At 50.2% G+C, this 16,851-nt stretch overlaps 1 protein-coding gene across 4 annotated transcripts in view; it reads left to right on the forward strand.

Moving 5' to 3' along the window:
- The window catches only part of CDC42BPB (CDC42 binding protein kinase beta), a 98,372-nt gene that overhangs the window by 62,097 nt on the left and 19,424 nt on the right, over positions 1–16,851 (forward strand). For all 4 annotated transcript variants that reach the window (XR_004677022.1, XM_034992710.1, XM_034992711.1 and 1 more), the window contains 12 exons: positions 618–784; positions 869–988; positions 1,785–1,918; positions 3,366–3,608; positions 5,047–5,157; positions 6,645–6,889; positions 6,998–7,103; positions 7,538–7,662; positions 8,089–8,194; positions 10,132–10,280; positions 11,684–11,778; positions 13,459–13,538. Coding sequence is in view for 3 of the 4 variants with exons in the window: in XM_034992710.1 (XP_034848601.1) it covers positions 618–784; positions 869–988; positions 1,785–1,918; positions 3,366–3,608; positions 5,047–5,157; positions 6,645–6,889; positions 6,998–7,103; positions 7,538–7,662; positions 8,089–8,194; positions 10,132–10,280; positions 11,684–11,778; positions 13,459–13,538 (1,681 nt within the window). In the remaining variant the exon portion in view is untranslated. The remainder of the gene's footprint in view (positions 1–617; positions 785–868; positions 989–1,784; positions 1,919–3,365; positions 3,609–5,046; positions 5,158–6,644; positions 6,890–6,997; positions 7,104–7,537; positions 7,663–8,088; positions 8,195–10,131; positions 10,281–11,683; positions 11,779–13,458; positions 13,539–16,851) is intronic.

Here is a 16,851-nt window from a genome sequence, read left to right on the forward strand (position 1 = left end):
TTAAAAGCAAGAGAACTAAGTAACTTGTGTACCAGTTCAAGAATTAAGCTCTGAGTGCGACAAGCACCGTGGGCTTTAATCTGTGCACGTGGTGCACGCTGCGGGCCCGTCGCTGGTGAGTGGCTGGGCCGCCCACAGTGCTGGAGTTGAGAGAACCGTGCGGGTTGTTCAGTCTGCACGGGAGGATGAGCCCTGGAGGGTGGAGCGGCCCATCCCCAGAAATCGTCAGTCGGTCAGCAGCAGGAGGAGGCCCTCGATGGCCTGGGCATACAGGGCCGTCCCCTGTGGCCTCTGCCAGGCCCCCACGCTCAGATGCCCACAGGATACCGTCTCCTCTTGCATTTCTGGTTGAGTGTAAGTGGTGCCGTAGGGATTCCATTCCCTCCTTCACAGAGGCATTTTCTTTGACCACCTCAGAGGGCACATCCTTGTCTGTCACCCCCCGTCATCTGACCATTAGCCATAAGGAAGACTCTTCTAAATTCTGACTCTATAGTCTTTTCACAGACAGTGTTGTTGGCCTGTTTGAAAGATGTGTGTTTTGCCCCAGAAGTTCTAAAATGCTGATGAGCTATGAATTCTCAGTAGATGAGAAAACCCTGTTGCTTCACTTACAGCTGTTTTTCCGACCGAGGCTCTCTGAAGAGCATAATGCAGTCCAGCACCTTGACCAAAGACGAGGGTGTGCAGCGGGACCTGGAGAACAGCCTGCAGGTAGAAGCCTACGAACGGCGGATCCGGAGGCTGGAGCAGGAGAAGTTGGAGCTGAGCAGGAAGCTGCAAGGTAAGGGCAAAGCCCAGCCTCCCACAGCCTCGGATGCCCGCCCTCAGCACTGGCCTGCCCTCACGCCCTGTCTCCCTCCCCTAGAGTCCACCCAGACCGTGCAGTCCCTGCATGGCTCCACCCGGGCCCTGGGCAGCTTGGCCCGGGATAAGGAAATCAAAAAGCTAAATGAAGAGATCGAGCGTCTGAAGAATAAAATAGCAGGTAGGTGGTCTGTATTCTTGGGCATTCATCCCTTCAGAGAAAATTTTCAGTCCTTTTCGTAAGGTGGAAAAGGAGAAAAAAAGCTTTGGCTTCACTGAACCTGTTTAAAGGTCTCTTTTGTCTGTTCACTTGAGATGATTTCTCCACCTTGGCTTAGCTCAAATTACAGATTTTCTAGTTGTAGCTAGTTTGTGTCTTCTAGTACTTCATCCACAAACTCTCAGCACATTTTACATTTCTGTCTTAATTCCCCTCTTTGTAGCCCTGAGACAGAATTGCTTATTTCTTCCTGAGGCTTTCCTCAGTGACCTTCTTTCCTCGGTATTTTAGATGCTGGATCTGTCCTCCCCCCTCCATTTTACGTGGTTCCTGGATTATCAAAGCTTCCTAAAGACTCAAGTCACTTTTGAGTCTTAACCCTCAACTGACACAGGGGTTAGCCCGGCAGTTGGCTCTCGTCTCCAAACCTGTTCTTTCTCTCCGTTTCCTTCCTAGAACGCCCCCACCCCCGTTGACGCTGAAAAGGGCCCGAGTCAGGCACACACAGAGGCTGCCCTGTGCTTGCTCAGGGTTAGCAGTCCCTGAGACGGGTGGCTCAGTGCCACGCCAGGGCTCACAGCCCCCGGGGCAGAGCCGTTACCCAGACGGGCAGCTCACATGGGTGGCTCAGCAAGTGGCACTTGACACAGCTCACGTGTGTGAGGAAGTCAGAAAGCTTCTAAATGATAAAGAGCATGAGGAATTACGAATAATTCACTCTCAGGGAGTCAGATGGTCTGTTTTCTCTTTCGCTCAGATTCAAATAGGCTCGAGCGGCGGCTGGAGGACACGGCGGCCCTTCGGCAAGAGCATGAGGACTCCACACACCGGCTGAAAGGCCTGGAAAAGCAGTACCGTGTGGTGCGGCAGGAGAAGGAGGATTTTCACAAGGTAATCCGGGGTGTGATTTGCCATGAGAGGGGTGTGAATGGTTTCTTAAGTGGTGAGGTTGAAGTCGTGCAGGGGTCCGCGGACCTCTTCCAGGACCCTCGTGTGTGTCCTGGCCTGTACTGCCCGCAGCCCCAGAGGGGCACGAGTGCCCGAGGGTCCCGCCGGGCCACTGGGCACTCAGCCTCCAGGGTGGCTGGCCATGACTTCGTGGGCCTCCTCCTGGATGCTGACCACAAGCCTGCCCTGTGGGCCATACCCCCCAGTGAAAGTAAGGACATGGCGGTGCAGAGGGTCCCCATGTCCCAGCGTCCACAGGAACCGACCCAGCTGGGTTCATACGCTTGTGTCTGGTGCCAGTCCTTCCCCCCTCCCCGCCCCTGCTCCATCTGGCCCCCTGCAGCGGCCTCTCCCCACCCCCCCTTCTTTCAGAAGTGAGCTCTTCCTTACAACAGGGCGCTACAAGAGAGACCATTTGTTAAAGTTCGGGTAATTCCCCCCAAAAGGCTTTTATAAATTTGATTTTCGGTGAAATATATCAAACTCCATGATCATACAGTATGTTCATACCACAGGATCGTGTTTTCTGAAACACATTCATTTACACACTTAAGTTGTTAAACGCACGGTTTGTGATCGTTCTCTAAAATGTGCAGGATTTCAAACCCAGATTGTCCAGTTCCCCACGGCATCCTACCACAGCACTCCTGTCTCAGTGCGCGACAGGAGACCCCGCCTCACTCCAGCTACAGTAACACCCAGAGCCTGGTCCTGGGGGCCCGGTGGAGACATGCCCCCCCATGGGGGGAGCCTCCTCGCCAACCTGTTCACATCCCCGCCTCCCAGTCAGACAGGTGCCGCGGTGACTTTGCCACCAGTGGTTAAGGGATTGGTTGCAGGGGGGAGGCTGCCGGGTGGCTGGTGGTGAGGCCATGTTGCCCGTGCAGCCAGAGGGACAACCACCCCCATCGCTCTTTCTAGTGAGGGTTAGCAATCCTGTCGTCTTTTTTCTATGATTCTTTACTTTGGTGGAAATCTTAGGCTTTTTCTTCTGTAACACGTTCTTTCCTGAGTCTGCTGTTTGGTGACGTTCGTGCTCCATCCACCTGTGTGATTGTGTGGATGGCGCCGGAGAGAGGTTGACACCGGTGAGCCGGACTTGCCGCTGCAAGCGGGGCCTCAGGCTGGCTGGGGGAGCTTGGGCTTCTGGTCGCCGTGTCACTGGGGGTCTTTTCTGGAGTGAAGGTGACGCTCAGCACCTCAGCTCAGGTGGCTTCTTCCAGGCACCTCATAGCGTGCTGGGGCCGAGCCAGAGCTTTTTTCAAGAAGGTGAGCTCTTCTTGGGTCTTGGCCATGGTCTGTAGCCGGCATTTGCGGGGGAAGACTGAGCTTCCAGCCTTCCATATCTTTGTCAAGCAAATGTCAAATAGCTCTCATTCTTTCTGTTCAGCAATTGGTCGAAGCTTCAGAGCGATTGAAATCTCAGGCCAGAGAACTCAAAGATGCCCACCAGCAGCGAAAGCTGGCCTTGCAGGAGTTCTCGGAGCTCAACGAGCGCATGGCAGAGCTCCGCTCCCAGAAGCAGAAGGTGTCCCGGCAGCTCCGCGACAAAGAGGAGGAGGTGGAGGTGGCCATGCAGAAGATCGACTCCATGCGGCAGGAAATGCGCAAATCTGAGAAGTTCAGGAAAGAGGTAGCTTTTTAGTTATTTCAGGGATTGTACTGTTTGGACCTTTGTATGATCTTAATAAAACATCTTGAGAACTCGGGCTGAATTATATAAATTACTTTAAAATAAGCCTTAAATTTTATGAGAAACCAAGTAAGTTGGCTTGCCAAGTTTTTTTGTATTTCTCAGCCCTCAGTATCTATTAGTGAAATTATTAAGAGATGTCTTAGGATGCTGATTGTTAAAAATTCCCTTTTAAAGCAAATAGAGAGGGTATTCATACCTCACAAATATAACATAAATGTGTCATGATTGATCCAGCACCGCGTAAGTGTGCGTGAGCCGCATGTCCCTGGTGGGTGCGGAGGGAGGGTAGGAAGAGCAGGCTCAGCCAGGCGCACCTCACGTCAGCCCAGGGGCTCTGAGACTTTGCTTTCAGGACGGCTTTTTGCTCTTAAAGATTGTTGAGACCTCCCAAAGAGCTTTTGTTTGTGTTGGTTACAGCCCTTCATATTTACCATGTTAGAAATGAAGACACTTCTTTCAGTTTAACAATAAACCCATCACATGTTGACATAAGTAACATTTTTTATGAAAAGCAACTACCTTCCCCTGTGTAGTGAAAAGAGTGGTATTTTTACATTTTTGTGCTTTTCTTTAGTAACTGCCTTAATAATAACACGTAGGTTGTCATACCTATTTCTGCATTCAGTCCGTCGTGTTACACTGTTTTGGTTCAAGTATTTGAAGAAAACCCAGGTAATTAGAAAAAGAAGGGCCTTTATTCCCCCAGGGCCTCAAGACCCGACTTTGAGAACTGGCTGCCTGAGATGCTCCAGATGCCCTTCCACTAACGAGTGACATACTTTAAGCAGCCCTTAGTATTGAATTCTGTTAAAATTTGCTTAGTAAACTGAATCGGAAGGCCTAGAAGTATGTGATCTTTGTCACTTGGTCTCAACATGCTAGTTTGTTTTCTTCCGCACTTATTTTACTACCAGATACCTTTGTAGTTGTAGTTGGCCGTGGCTCCGGTCCGTGGAACCCCTGACCAGCGTTAGCGGTCACGCTGCAGAGGAGTCACTGTGGGGGACAAGGCAGGCCGCCGAGGCCCACACAGCCAGGGCTGCCGTCCTTCCGCTGCCCCCCGCTCCCACACACGCGTGACGATTGTCGTTTAATAATGAGTTCGTGTTCTCCAGACACCCGAAGTACTTGCTTCACCATTCTGCATCCTTTCTTGAAATTTAATGCCAAATTATTGATTTAAATTAGAATTTGAACTTGTTTTATTACTAACCAGCCGTTCCGGTCAAGTCTTGAAGTGTGTTTTTCAGCCTTTAACTGGGTCTGAAATCTGATGAGGAGGGAAGGAGTCAGACGCTGTAGGACTGCGCTGGCCGAGGGCCCCTGTCCGGAGGGCCGGCTTCGTGCCAGTAAGCAGCGGGCCTTCCTCTTGCAGCTGGAAGCTCGGCTGGAGGACGCCGTTGCCGAGGCCTCCAGGGAGCGCAAGCTTCGTGAGCACAGCGAGAACTTCTCCAAGCAAGTGGAAAGTGAGCTTGAGGCCCTCAAGGTAGCGCCTTCCGGAGGCCAGACCGTCTCCCTGACTGTCGTGGTGGGCCTGTCGGGGGAGGGTGGCTGCGGAGAGACGCCGGGCCTGGAGAAGACGGCTTTATGGCAGCTTTTCCCTTTGAAAAGTCCAGTTCCTTCATGTTTTCCCTTCTGTAAAAAGTCTCAGGCAGTTTATAGGAAACTCTGGTAAACTAACACCTGATACCTACCATTTATTGAGTTTCTTTTTGTTATTTAAAATTTTATTTATTTGAGAGAAAGAGAGAGAGAGAATGAGGTGGGCATGAGCAGGGAGGAGGAGGGAGAAGCAGGCTCCCCGCCAAGCCCGACGCGGGGCTCGACCCCAGGACCCTGGGATCGTGACCTGAGCCGAAGGCAGACGCTGAACGACGGAGCCGCCCAGGCCTCCCTGTCTCAGGTTTCTAAATTCAGTGGAGTCCATTTCTGGAAATGTTCCTTGAAGCCCACATCCTGCCACTGAAGTTGAAGGGACAGGCTGGTGGCCCGGGCGGGGCAGCCAGGCACCTTGGGAGGGAGCGAGCAAGCGAGCAGAGAGCGCTAGTGGTAGAACAGGGGTGAGGAGGCGGTAGGTCTCCTTGTTAGCCTCGTGCGATCTCAGGTGCGCGAGTTGCCGTTCTGAGCCTTGGTTTCCTTGCCTGCGAAGTGGGGACAGTGGGCCTCCCCCTCCCCCAGCACATATGTCGGAGCTGCCTGTTTCTCTCCGTCCTCTTGCTGCCGTCTGGTCTGGCCGGCGGCAGCCCCGTAGGCCTAGACTTCTGCCCCCTTGTGCCCAAGTGCTTGTCGCCGTCCAGAGGGACAGTCCGTGCTCCACGTGGCAGCCAGAGTGCGTCCTGTCCTGTGCCCACCGGCGGCTTCCCATGGCTCCGGGGTGACTTGACCCTAACGGCGCCCCTCCGGGCACTTCCCCTTCCCGCTCGCCCCAGCCACCCCGACACCCTCCTGTTGTGCACGCAGCTCGCTCCCAGCTCAGCGCGTTTGCCTTGCCGCTCGTCGCCTGACACGGCGCTTCCTGTGTCACCACCTCAGCGCCGCCGTCTCTAACTGTGCGCTTCGTGCCACCCCCCGTTCTTGGTCGCGCTGCCTTGTGTTAGCATCTTGTTGCTTAGTCCCTGGCTTGTCGTCGGTCTCTCCCCCCTGCCCCACGAGAGTAGAGAGCGCGGTGTAACCCTGTTACTACAGGGGGCCCAACACATAGTCAGCCCTCAAAGCAATATTTGCGTGATGAACCAACAGTGGGAGGAGGCTTTGAAGACCCTTCGTGTCAGGGCATAGAGACAGCTTCTGGAGTCCTGGGCAGATTGGGGCACGTCCCTTCAGCAAGGCAGATACTGTCAGCCCCTGGCATCCGCCGCTGGGGCCAGATGTGTCAGGTGCAGCGCCTGTCGCTTGGGGGGGGGGTGACAGGCCGCGTGGCCCTCGGGAGGACCCAGAGCTCTGTAATTAACTTAATCTAACCTTTATCTTCAGATGAAGCAAGGAGGCCGGGGACCAGGTGCCACCTTAGAACATCAGCAGGAGATTTCCAAAATCAAATCTGAGCTTGAGAAGAAAGTCCTGTTTTACGAAGAGGAGTTGGTCAGGCGTGAGGCCTCCCATGTGCTGGAAGTCAAAAACGTGAAGAAGGAGGTGCACGATTCGGAGAGCCACCAGCTGGCCCTGCAGAAGGAAGTTCTCATGTTAAAAGACAAATTGGAGAAGTCAAAGCGAGAGCGGTATGTGTCCGTGCGCTCCTCAGTGTCGCGGGTGCTGGCTTGTGCCCCTGCCCCCCTGGGGGGCTGGCTCACTGGCTTCTGACTCCCTTCTCTCTCACACCTTCCCAGGCACACGGAAATGGAGGAGGCGGTAGGCACAGTAAGAGATAAGTATGAGCGCGAGAGAGCCTTGCTTCTGGAGGAGAACAAGAAGCTCACGGCTGAGAGCGAGAGGGTAATCTGCGCCCCCGCTCGCGGCCGCAATGTCCTCGGTCACGTGTCCTGGGAGCTTAATGCTTACGGGAAGTCATAGGTTTGATCTTCAGAATTGGGTGTTTCACTGGGTTAAAAGCTGCTAATTACCCCAAACCACCAGCTCTTATCTCTTAGTGTGTTCAGATTTGTATTGAGATGTGATGGAAGTTAGATACACTCGAAAAATCTACATTGAAAACTAAGTTTGGGATAATGTCTCATAACGAGGAAAGCTTTCAGACTCTTGAGAAGAACTTGGGCTGCAACAATGCTGACGTCCTATTTGAAGAGCACCCTTTTAGCTTCTAGCTTCCCACGGAGATCCCCAGAACATACAAAAGGTTAAAATCTTAAAAAAAAAAAGTTTAAAAGGCACCAAATAACAAGTCGTGTGGTACAATTGTTTAATTTCAGCTTTGTTCCTTTGTGGACAAACTCACAGCTCAAAATAGACAACTGGAGGATGAGCTGCAGGACCTGGCAGCCAAGAGGGAGTCGGTTGCCCACTGGGAAGCTCAGATTGCAGAGATCATTCAGTGGTATGTGCGTGCCCGGCCGCGGTTGTCCCCAGCCCTGCCTGAGCCCGTTGGGCTCTCCTCACCGACGCGGTTTCTCTGAGGCCTCAGCACAGACCTCTCTGCTCTTTCCCCGAATCGCTAAAGTCGAGGGGCAGCAGCTCTGTCCAGTGCTCATCACATTGGACTAAAGGTGGAGAAACCGCACCGAGTCACTGACGGTGTGGGTCAGGCTTGCACGCCACGCCCCCTGTGTTCTGGTGAGCGGGAGGCCAGGCCTCCGCACAACTCAGCAGAAGGGACTTGGGGCTGCCCTTGCTGGCAGAGGCATTCGATGGTCGTGGGCGACTGTTCTGGCTGATAGGACACGGCGTCACTCTGTCCCGTGGGAGGCAGGAACCTGTTCTCATTTTCGGTTCCTCTGGCTCACGGGGTATGGTCCTCCTCTAGGGTCAGCGACGAGAAAGATGCCCGAGGTTATCTTCAGGCTCTTGCTTCTAAGATGACCGAAGAGCTCGAGACTCTGAGGAGCTCCAGTCTGGGGTCCAGAGCACTGGTAGGCTTTGTTCTGAACTCTGCATTTTGATGGCGATGGAATTCATTAACGGCTTTCTGTTGAGCACGAGTGCAGCTCAGTGCCAGGCGGGTCTCACTGATGAGGCGGGACTTCCATGTGGCCAGAGCTACCCAGTCTGAGGAGCTCAGGGTCTGCGCGTTGCCAGGAGATCACGGCCTCTTCTGATAGCACACGCTCCCACAGCCTGTGATCACTGCGTGCTGGGCTCTGTGGAGGGATCCTCCCCAGGACGGGCTGCTGCCCTCACGGACACTGGTCCTGTTCATTCTGTCATCCGCCTGGGCAGTGGTCCGTGTGTTTTGAGTGCCGGGAGCGTGGCGAGCTCTGGGCTGAACGCAGCACCGTCTGCGCCCAGGCTCACTTCTGGGCACAGCCACGCGCAGCCCTCCTGCTCCCGTTTGCCGTTTGCCGTTTGTACGACACCTGTGTATGTGTGTAAGTTACTGTGTGGATAACGTATGCAAGTAACAAGAACGGTAGAGTGGAACAACTCTATTAAAACTTTATCCAGAACTTAATAAACCCAAATTTTCATCCCCGTGTTGTGCTGATTTGAAGGTATATTTACCCGAAAGGGGCAGCACCTTTCAGTGTCATTAACCACTCATCCCATCACCCAAGCACCCGGCACATTTCATACTGTCCTGTCGAAGAATACAGCCATGTTCTTTGCTCTTTAATTGGAAAACATGGTTATTTTTAGATTTTAGATTTATAAAAACCAATTCAAATGATCAGATATTTTTTGTTTCTACATTTTCTTTTTTCTTCCAATCATGTTTACATGTATACTCGCACTTATGAACTGCACTGAATAAACTTAGTGCAGAAGCCTTATAAAAGATGAAAGAGGGGCGCCGGGTGGCTCAGTCAGTTAGGCGTCTGCATTCTGCTCAGGGGTCCTGGGATCGAGCCCCGCATCGGGCTCCCTGCTCAGCGGGAAGCCTGCTTCTCCCTCTGCCACTCCCCCTGCTTGTGTTCCTGCTCTCACTGTGTCTCTCTGTCAAATAAATACATACAATCTTAAAAAAAAAGAAAAGATGAAAGAATACAGTCGTAGTCCTTTTAGCAAAATGGATTGATTGAGATTCTTGTCACAGGATATTCCTGTTGGAGGGCTGGATGAAAGTATATCTCCTTTCTGTCCTGAGAAGTGTATTGTTCACCTGTTAAATCCGTGTACGATGCAGTCATCTGAAGACTCGCTGAGTTTTCTCTCACTTGCTGGATTTCAGTACAGTCGTTAGTGTCTAGATGAAGCGCCACTCTCTCTGTCCCTACGCACCTGCACTGGGTTATCTTTCTTCTCTTTACTGTGTGGACGGAAAATGAAAAATCCTGTGTTAAAACTTTAAAAAGGCCTATCAAAGTGGTATCCCCAGACTTCTGTCCCTCTTGAAAGCGGATGGACTACATCGGGCTCAGCAGGAATAGGACACTGTCATCAGGCTGGCTTCATTAAGTTACCCCCTCCCTCCCCCTCCCCTTCGTTACTGTAGTCTTTCATCCTCGGTAGGAATGACCGGTGAGTACGGACGTAATCTCTAAGAGTGAAATGGCAGAATGTCTCCAGATAAAGGAAAAGTAAGACAGCTGAGACCTCGCGATATATCTTAGGTTTGTAAGAGAGTCTAGTGGGCTCAAATAGAAATTACACTTGAGTTTCAGTTTTATTCTTTTAAAAAATAAGAAAAGGTACATCTCATTCCTTACAAGATATCTAAGAATAAAAGTCACAAAATGCCCAAACTAAAACTGGGTCTGATGGACTTTGATAATATTGAACGGTATCAAATTAATATGTAAATTAATATTTAAATGATAATAAAAGTTTTAGAAAAAAGATGAAGTACCTGCCAGCATTTTGTTTAACAGATAAATAGCTTAACAGCGTATCTGCAATATTTCATCTGTAGGATCCCCTTTGGAAGGTTCGCCGGAGTCAGAAGCTGGACATGTCTGCGCGGCTAGAATTGCAGTCCGCTCTTGAGGCAGAGATCCGGGCCAAACAGCTTGTTCAGGAGGAGCTGCGGAAAGTCAAAGACACGAATCTCTCCTTTGAAAGGTACCTGGCGCTGTGGTCCGACCGAGCGGGGGGGCTGTGTGACCTTGGGCACGCCCCTGTCCTGTGACATAGTTGACTGAAGGAGCTTTGAGCAGTGGGACTTTCTGGGCACCTAGTAGGTGCTCAGTAAGAATCGACTGGACGAATGTGCAAATGCCCTTCACCTACTGGAGGGTTATGTTAGTGTTTCCAAGGAATAACGAGAGTGGTATGAGTCCACAGTTCTGAAGGGTCAGTGTCTGTGTATGTGGAGGGCGATGCTTGTCTTCCCCGTGCTGGGTGACAGGACGTGGCCACACGTCTGGTGGGTACCTCTCTGGGCTTCTTTTTCACCTTAGTGCTATTCAGTTCATCAGCTTCGAATTTTTCCTTTTAACCTGAAACTTACTTTAAAATATAGGTGGAAGGTGGTATGCCTATTTGAAAGCTCTTTTCCAACCTCATACAGTCATAAGAACACCATTTACACACGAGAGTAAAGTCAGCCAGTGTGTGATGAGGGGCCACCACCAGCAGATGCTGCCTGACGTGCCCAGGACACAGTAGTGACCCGCTTGCGGCTTCGTAAAAACCAGGCCTCCCGACTTGTAGTGGCAGTTGATGTGGAAGGTGGGGCAGGCTCCTCCCTGGAGGCGGTGGGCACCTGGGTGTCGCTAAGGATGTCACTGACAGGATTACCGAGTCACACGTTCTGTTGGTTTGGAGCTAGAAGAGTAATAACAGCTACCATTTAAATAATGCTCCCTGTAAGCAATGCTGTTAACGATGTGACCCTTCCAGTGTTCCCGGGAGGCCGGCAGTCTTGCAACCCCATTTTACAGATGATGAGACAGGCAGAGGTGCGGTGGGCCAGCCAGCGCTCCCCGCTAGTTCAGTGCAGACCCCCGCTCCGCTGCTGGACTGTACCGGGCGCCTCCTGGCCAGACATTAACCACCGCGGTCTGACTGCTGTGTTGCCCCGTGACCGCGTGGGAGCCCCAAGACCCCCAGTGCTTGGGCAGCGGTCATGGTCTCAGGTGCAGCCCGCCATCTTGCCAGCTATGAGAAAGACGTTTAGAGGTCGTGTGTCCTCGGAGGACAAAGGACTCCTCTGGAAAGAAACTAGGAGTGTCAGAAACTCCATGACGGCCTCAAGAGATACACCTGCATTAACCATGATTTTTAAAATCCGTGTCTGTTTATAATTGGGAAGTATCCATGCTTCCCATAACATACTCAGTAGGCACACCCAGGCCAAGAGGGGATCTGTGTTTCTGTTCAGCGGAGAGCCTGCCGTGTTCCAGCACTTTCCTAGGCACTGGAGACGAGCCCCTGCCCTCACATTCTGACACTTGCTAAGTGAACATGTGGATGATCTATTCTCAGTGTGCTTAAAGCCATTTGTTTTTTGTTTTTTATTTTAGTAAACTAAAGGATTCCGAAGCCAAAAATAGAGAATTATTAGAAGAAATGGAAATTTTGAAGAAAAAGATGGAAGAAAAATTTAGAGCAGATACTGGTAAATTAAAATTACAAGCTTCTGAATTCTTTTTTTTTTCTTTTTAAAGATTTTATTTATTTATTTGAGAGAGAGAATGAGAGAGAGCGAGCACATGAGAGGGGGGAGGGTCAGAGGGAGAAGCAGACTCTCTGCCAAGCAGGGAGACCGATGCGGGACTCGATCCAGGGACTCCAGGATCATGACCTGAGCCGAAGGCAGTCGCTCAACCAACTGAGCCACCCAGGCGCCCAAGCTTCTGAATTATTTAAATATAAACTTCTTTTACGGATATGGTTTTGTGTTAGATTTAATTTTTTTTAGTTTCGTAAAGAAAGCACTTAACACAATTTCAAAGCCCAAATTCTGAAATAGGGCACATTCAAAGATCCCTTCCCCAAAGGTAAGCACGGGCTTTGGTTTATCCTTGCCATCAGATCTTGGAATACACAGCGAATACATGTGTGTAAAGGCATGCATCCATATCCTCCTGATTATGCAAGGCAGCCTGCTTGGGGCTCCATTCTGCGTGTGGGTAGGGCCACGGCATGCGAGGTGGTCCCAGGTCCTGTCCCTTCATGGCCATGCTGCACCGCAGTCTGCTGGGGGCTGTGGACGGTGCTGGGCTGCACAGAAAACCATGTGTATATAACAGTTCCTATTTATGTGGGGGTATTTTTGGAAGCGGGGTTGCCGGTTAGAGAGTAAGCATGCATCCACTCGTGCTAGCCGTTGCCAGACTCCGCCCCAGAGGCTCGCCTGCAGAGTGGGTCTGCATGCTGAATAGGCGAGAAGTAGCATCGAAATAGAGAGTTCACTCGTGCTTCTCTTATCATGAGCAAAATGGAGCTCCTTTTTGTATGTTTAAGACCTATTCGCATTTCTTATTCTGTAATTTTTATGTATTTGTATCTTTTGCCCATTTTTTAAAATTCAGGTTAAGTTTCTTCTAGAAGCTTTTTGTATGTCAGGTTTTTTCTTCTAGAAGCTTTTTGTATATCGAGGATAAGAGTCTTTTGTTTGTGATAGAAGTTACAGATATTTTTCCCAGTTTGTCTTTTTTACTTTGCTTATGTTTTTTTACCAAGCATATGTTTTTTGGTGCTTTTTTGTTTTTAATTTTTGTGCAATAAATTTATCAGTCTTCTCTTTTCTTGAGTCATAGGGAGATATTCTCAAATCCCCAGGTACTCCAAGTAATTCACTCATATTTTCTAATACTGCTATGGTTTCATTTGTTAAATTTGGATTACTGATTCAGTTGGAATTGACTCTGATGTACATTTTGAGGAATGGATCTAGTTTTATCTTTTTCCTGTGCTAGTTAGTAGTCTGATACCAGTTATTGAAAAGTTCCTCTCTCTACTGATTTCACATGTGACCCTTCCCACATGAGACTCCCCTGAGCACCGGAGTCTGTCTCTGGATTTTCCTCCTCGTTCATTGTTGGCTTGATTGTGATTAAAAAGGTTTTGGGGAGCCTGTTTTAATATCTGGTAGATCTCCTCTTTCAACCCCCTTTTATAGGGATTTCTGAGACCATCTTATCTTCCTTGGTGACTCTCCCAAACAAACGTGACTAGAATTGCATCAGATTTATCAGCTTGTGGAGGATTGACATCATGATGACGTTGCGTCTTCTCATTTAAGCACAAAAGACCATCTTTTAAACCTGCCTTGACTGGTCTTTCTTTTTTACAGGCCTTAAACTTCCGGATTTTCAGGATTCTATTTTTGAGTATTTCAACACTGCCCCTCTTGCACACGATCTGACGTTCAGAGTAAGTGGTTATTTTTAAAAGTGACAAATGAATTGATGGTAAGTTAGAGCTAGTATGACATGCTCTGATCCCATGTGGGGCCACCCACAACATCTAACAGCATTTTCCTCATGCGGACCCATCACGTGGTGGTCGGTGTATGAGGTTAGACACATTTAAGGTATTTAAAATGATCCCAGAGAAGCATCCTCAGACTAAGTGGAAGTTGATTAAGAAAGTGCTCAGCATCTTTGGGGGAGAAATCTACGCTGGCCTCTGGCTGTGTGCTGAGTATTTCAGGCAGTTTTTGTTTTTAATTTATTTATTTGTCAGAGAGCGCACACGAGCAGGGGGAGGGGCAGGCAGAGGCAGAGGGAGAAGCAGACTCCCCGCCGAGCAGATGCGGGGCTCGATCCCAGGACTCTGAGATCATGACCTAAGCTGAAGGCAGACACTTAACCGACTGAGCCACCCAGGCGCCCCGTGGCAGTTTTGAAAATACAAATTCTCATACCACAGCAAATGAATAAGCCTCATTAACCTTTCAGCGAGTCCTGTATGGCTGTACAGTTTGGTCTTAAGGACGGGTGGAGGAAAGTGGTTTATGAGGGCAGTCCAGCCCCGGGTACCCTGTCGCCAGCCTGGTGTTGGCGCTCAGTGTGACGGGCCTCTGCTCCGGGAGTAGGTCGGAGCCGCGTGAGGAAGTGGCTTTGGTGCTGCGTGAGCCCCGCTTCATCTGTGCGTGCGCTGCAGGTGTACCCAGGACAGCCTTTCCCTCTTTTTCCAAAATGCTAGTAAGGGGTGGACCCTTACTAGCAAACCCTGAAACGAGCCAGAAAGTAAAAATAATGAAAGCAGATCTCATTAATGGGATTTCTGATAAAGCGTCATTTTTTTTGTTGATCTCCAACTTTTTATTTAGAAAATTATAAACCTGCAGGAAACTTGAAGGAAAGTACAGTAAGCATACAGCTATCTCACCGGTATGCACAGACACGTCCCCTCACACTCCAGGGTCTGTTTCCCGAGACGAGGGTGTTCTCGCAGGACTGCAGTGCGGAGGACACTTCCCGCTGAAGCCTAAGCAGAGCACACGTTTACGTTTCCCTTGTTGCCCAGCAAAGTCCTTTACTGCTGGCTGGCCTCCCCGGTCAGGATCCAGCCAGAGCCCATAGGTCGCATCCGTCTTGGATCTGGAACAGCGCCTCCACTCCTCCCCCACCCCCAGCTTTTATAGCATTTGTATTTCCCTAGTGGCCGTCCCAGCCATCTTGCAGAATGTCCTATGTTCTGGATTTGTCTGATAGTTCCTCGCGATTAGAAGCGGGTTAAACATTTTGGCATGGATTCTGCGCAGGAGATGTTGGGTATTTCCCATGTGTGTAGGGTTGGGGGTGCCAGGCTTCATCATTAGAGTGAGGTGGTGTCCGCCAGACCCCGCCCCACCCCTTCATAAGCATTGGGACTTTGGGATGGCTGCGGGCTGGTATCCGGCAGCAGTCCTTGCCTAGGATCAGTTATTACCAAATCAAGCAGGTCTGTATTGCTCCTACCACTCTCCCATACCTGCTTCTATTCACCTGTCAAAATGGTTTCTTACCAAATTAGTGATGCTTGTCTTTTCCCTAAAGTCCTCAGTTTTCCTTAAGAAGCAGATAGCTTTACCCGGTCCTCACAAGCTGGTTCCTTCAGAAACCTGCTGCCTCATAAGGCCCATGTGTCTCCCACTGCGGGAGCACCAGGCACGTCCTGGTGGACCGGGGGCGGCTGTCCTTACCGGGTGGAGGTGGCCCGGAGAGCCAAGGCATTGCCACAGGATTAGTCCAAGAGGAGCGGTCCTTGGGGAGGTGGTCTCATCTTGCACCTGGACAGAGGCCACCGTATCCGGCAGCCAGCGCTCCTGCAGTCTCCCTGTTTGGTCTTTGTCCCTCCTTCCCTCTGTGGTTTGAGGAGGAAGGACGTTCACTGATGGAAAGAAAAAATCCTTGGTCAGAGTCTAGGTTTGTCAGGAGATGTTTCCAGACCTGAGGATCATCTTTTAGAAGCTTCTATCCTGCTTTCTCTGTACAAACACATTAAATACTACAGGGTTGGCCATGGTGATGGAATCAGTGTATTTTTGTGCAAGGGTTCATTGGGCGGGAAGTGATGCTTCCCATCTGTCGCAATCAAGGACTCTGCCTCGTCCCCACATCTTCTGCCAGCCTCTCAGGAAGAAGTAAGTCACTGCCCATGCTGGCCCCCCGCGCCCTCCCTGTGTCCCTAGCAGCCCTCAGATGGGGACGGCTCCTCATCCTAATTCCCATCCTTGGCCTCCCCAACCAAGGGAGACTAGCCAGGCTGTTCCATGGCTGAAATTCAGTTACCTGATATTCTTTTACTTTTCATTTATCTAGAGATGGAACTCTAATGCATGTAATACACCTTATTTATGGGAGAAATTTGCTTAGTTTGTACTTTGATGATTAGCTAATTGATGTAGCGTTTCCCTGGTGAATTTGTTAACAGATTCAAATATATACCACAGTACACAGTTGTACGTGTTCATATGCACACACCACCATCCCATCTGAATTCGGCTCCTTATGTAGGAACCTCATTAACTACAACTTTTAAAAAGTGTTTCTCTGGTTTGCTTCCTTGGGGTTTCAATGTGGAACATAAGATAAAGCTGTCAGCTTCTCCCGTAGGAACCTTCCAGCTACCTCTGCGTCTCGGTGCTAACACTTACTGAGCATAAGTACGTAGTTTATGTACGTCTGTGCAAATACCACAGCCTTTCGTGAGGAAATAACTTCAGGAATACTCAAAATGAGGTCCTTTTCAAGTGGTCTTAAAATGAGCTTCAAATTAGATTCAAAGCGTTAGCTTCAGTTTCAAATTGTGAAATTAATTTGGGAATCTTGAGTTCTTAGAACAAAACATTGCCTCCCTGTGTTGTAGAACTTTCAGGGAAATTCTTACTTCTGGGTCATAGGCCCCAGACCCCTGTTGATGTCCGAATTTCTTCCTGGCCCCTGAAATGAGGTTAAAAAGTATTGGACTCCTTTATCTTAACGATACCAGATATAGATAAAGTCACTTCTGAACGAGACCAGTGGGTCAGCGGTTTCCGGGTCCTGCCCCTTAAATGGGGGACGGTGGGGAGAACGGGTGGTCAGGGCTGCGGGTGGAGGGTGAGGCAGGTGGCCTCTGGCCTTTGGCTTGTGAGACCACGTGGCTTGTGAGACCACGCGGTCACCCCTCTGGTCTTAGAATGCCAAGGGCAGTGGCCCTGGGGGAAGGCAGCACAGCTGTGAGTGAAGTGGACTCTGATGGGACGTGATGGGAGTAC

Source organism: Mirounga leonina, unplaced genomic scaffold (assembly GCF_011800145.1).
Source record: "Mirounga leonina isolate KUSES-001 unplaced genomic scaffold, KU_Mleo_1.0 Mir_82, whole genome shotgun sequence".
Classification (NCBI taxonomy): Eukaryota; Metazoa; Chordata; class Mammalia; order Carnivora; family Phocidae; genus Mirounga; species Mirounga leonina.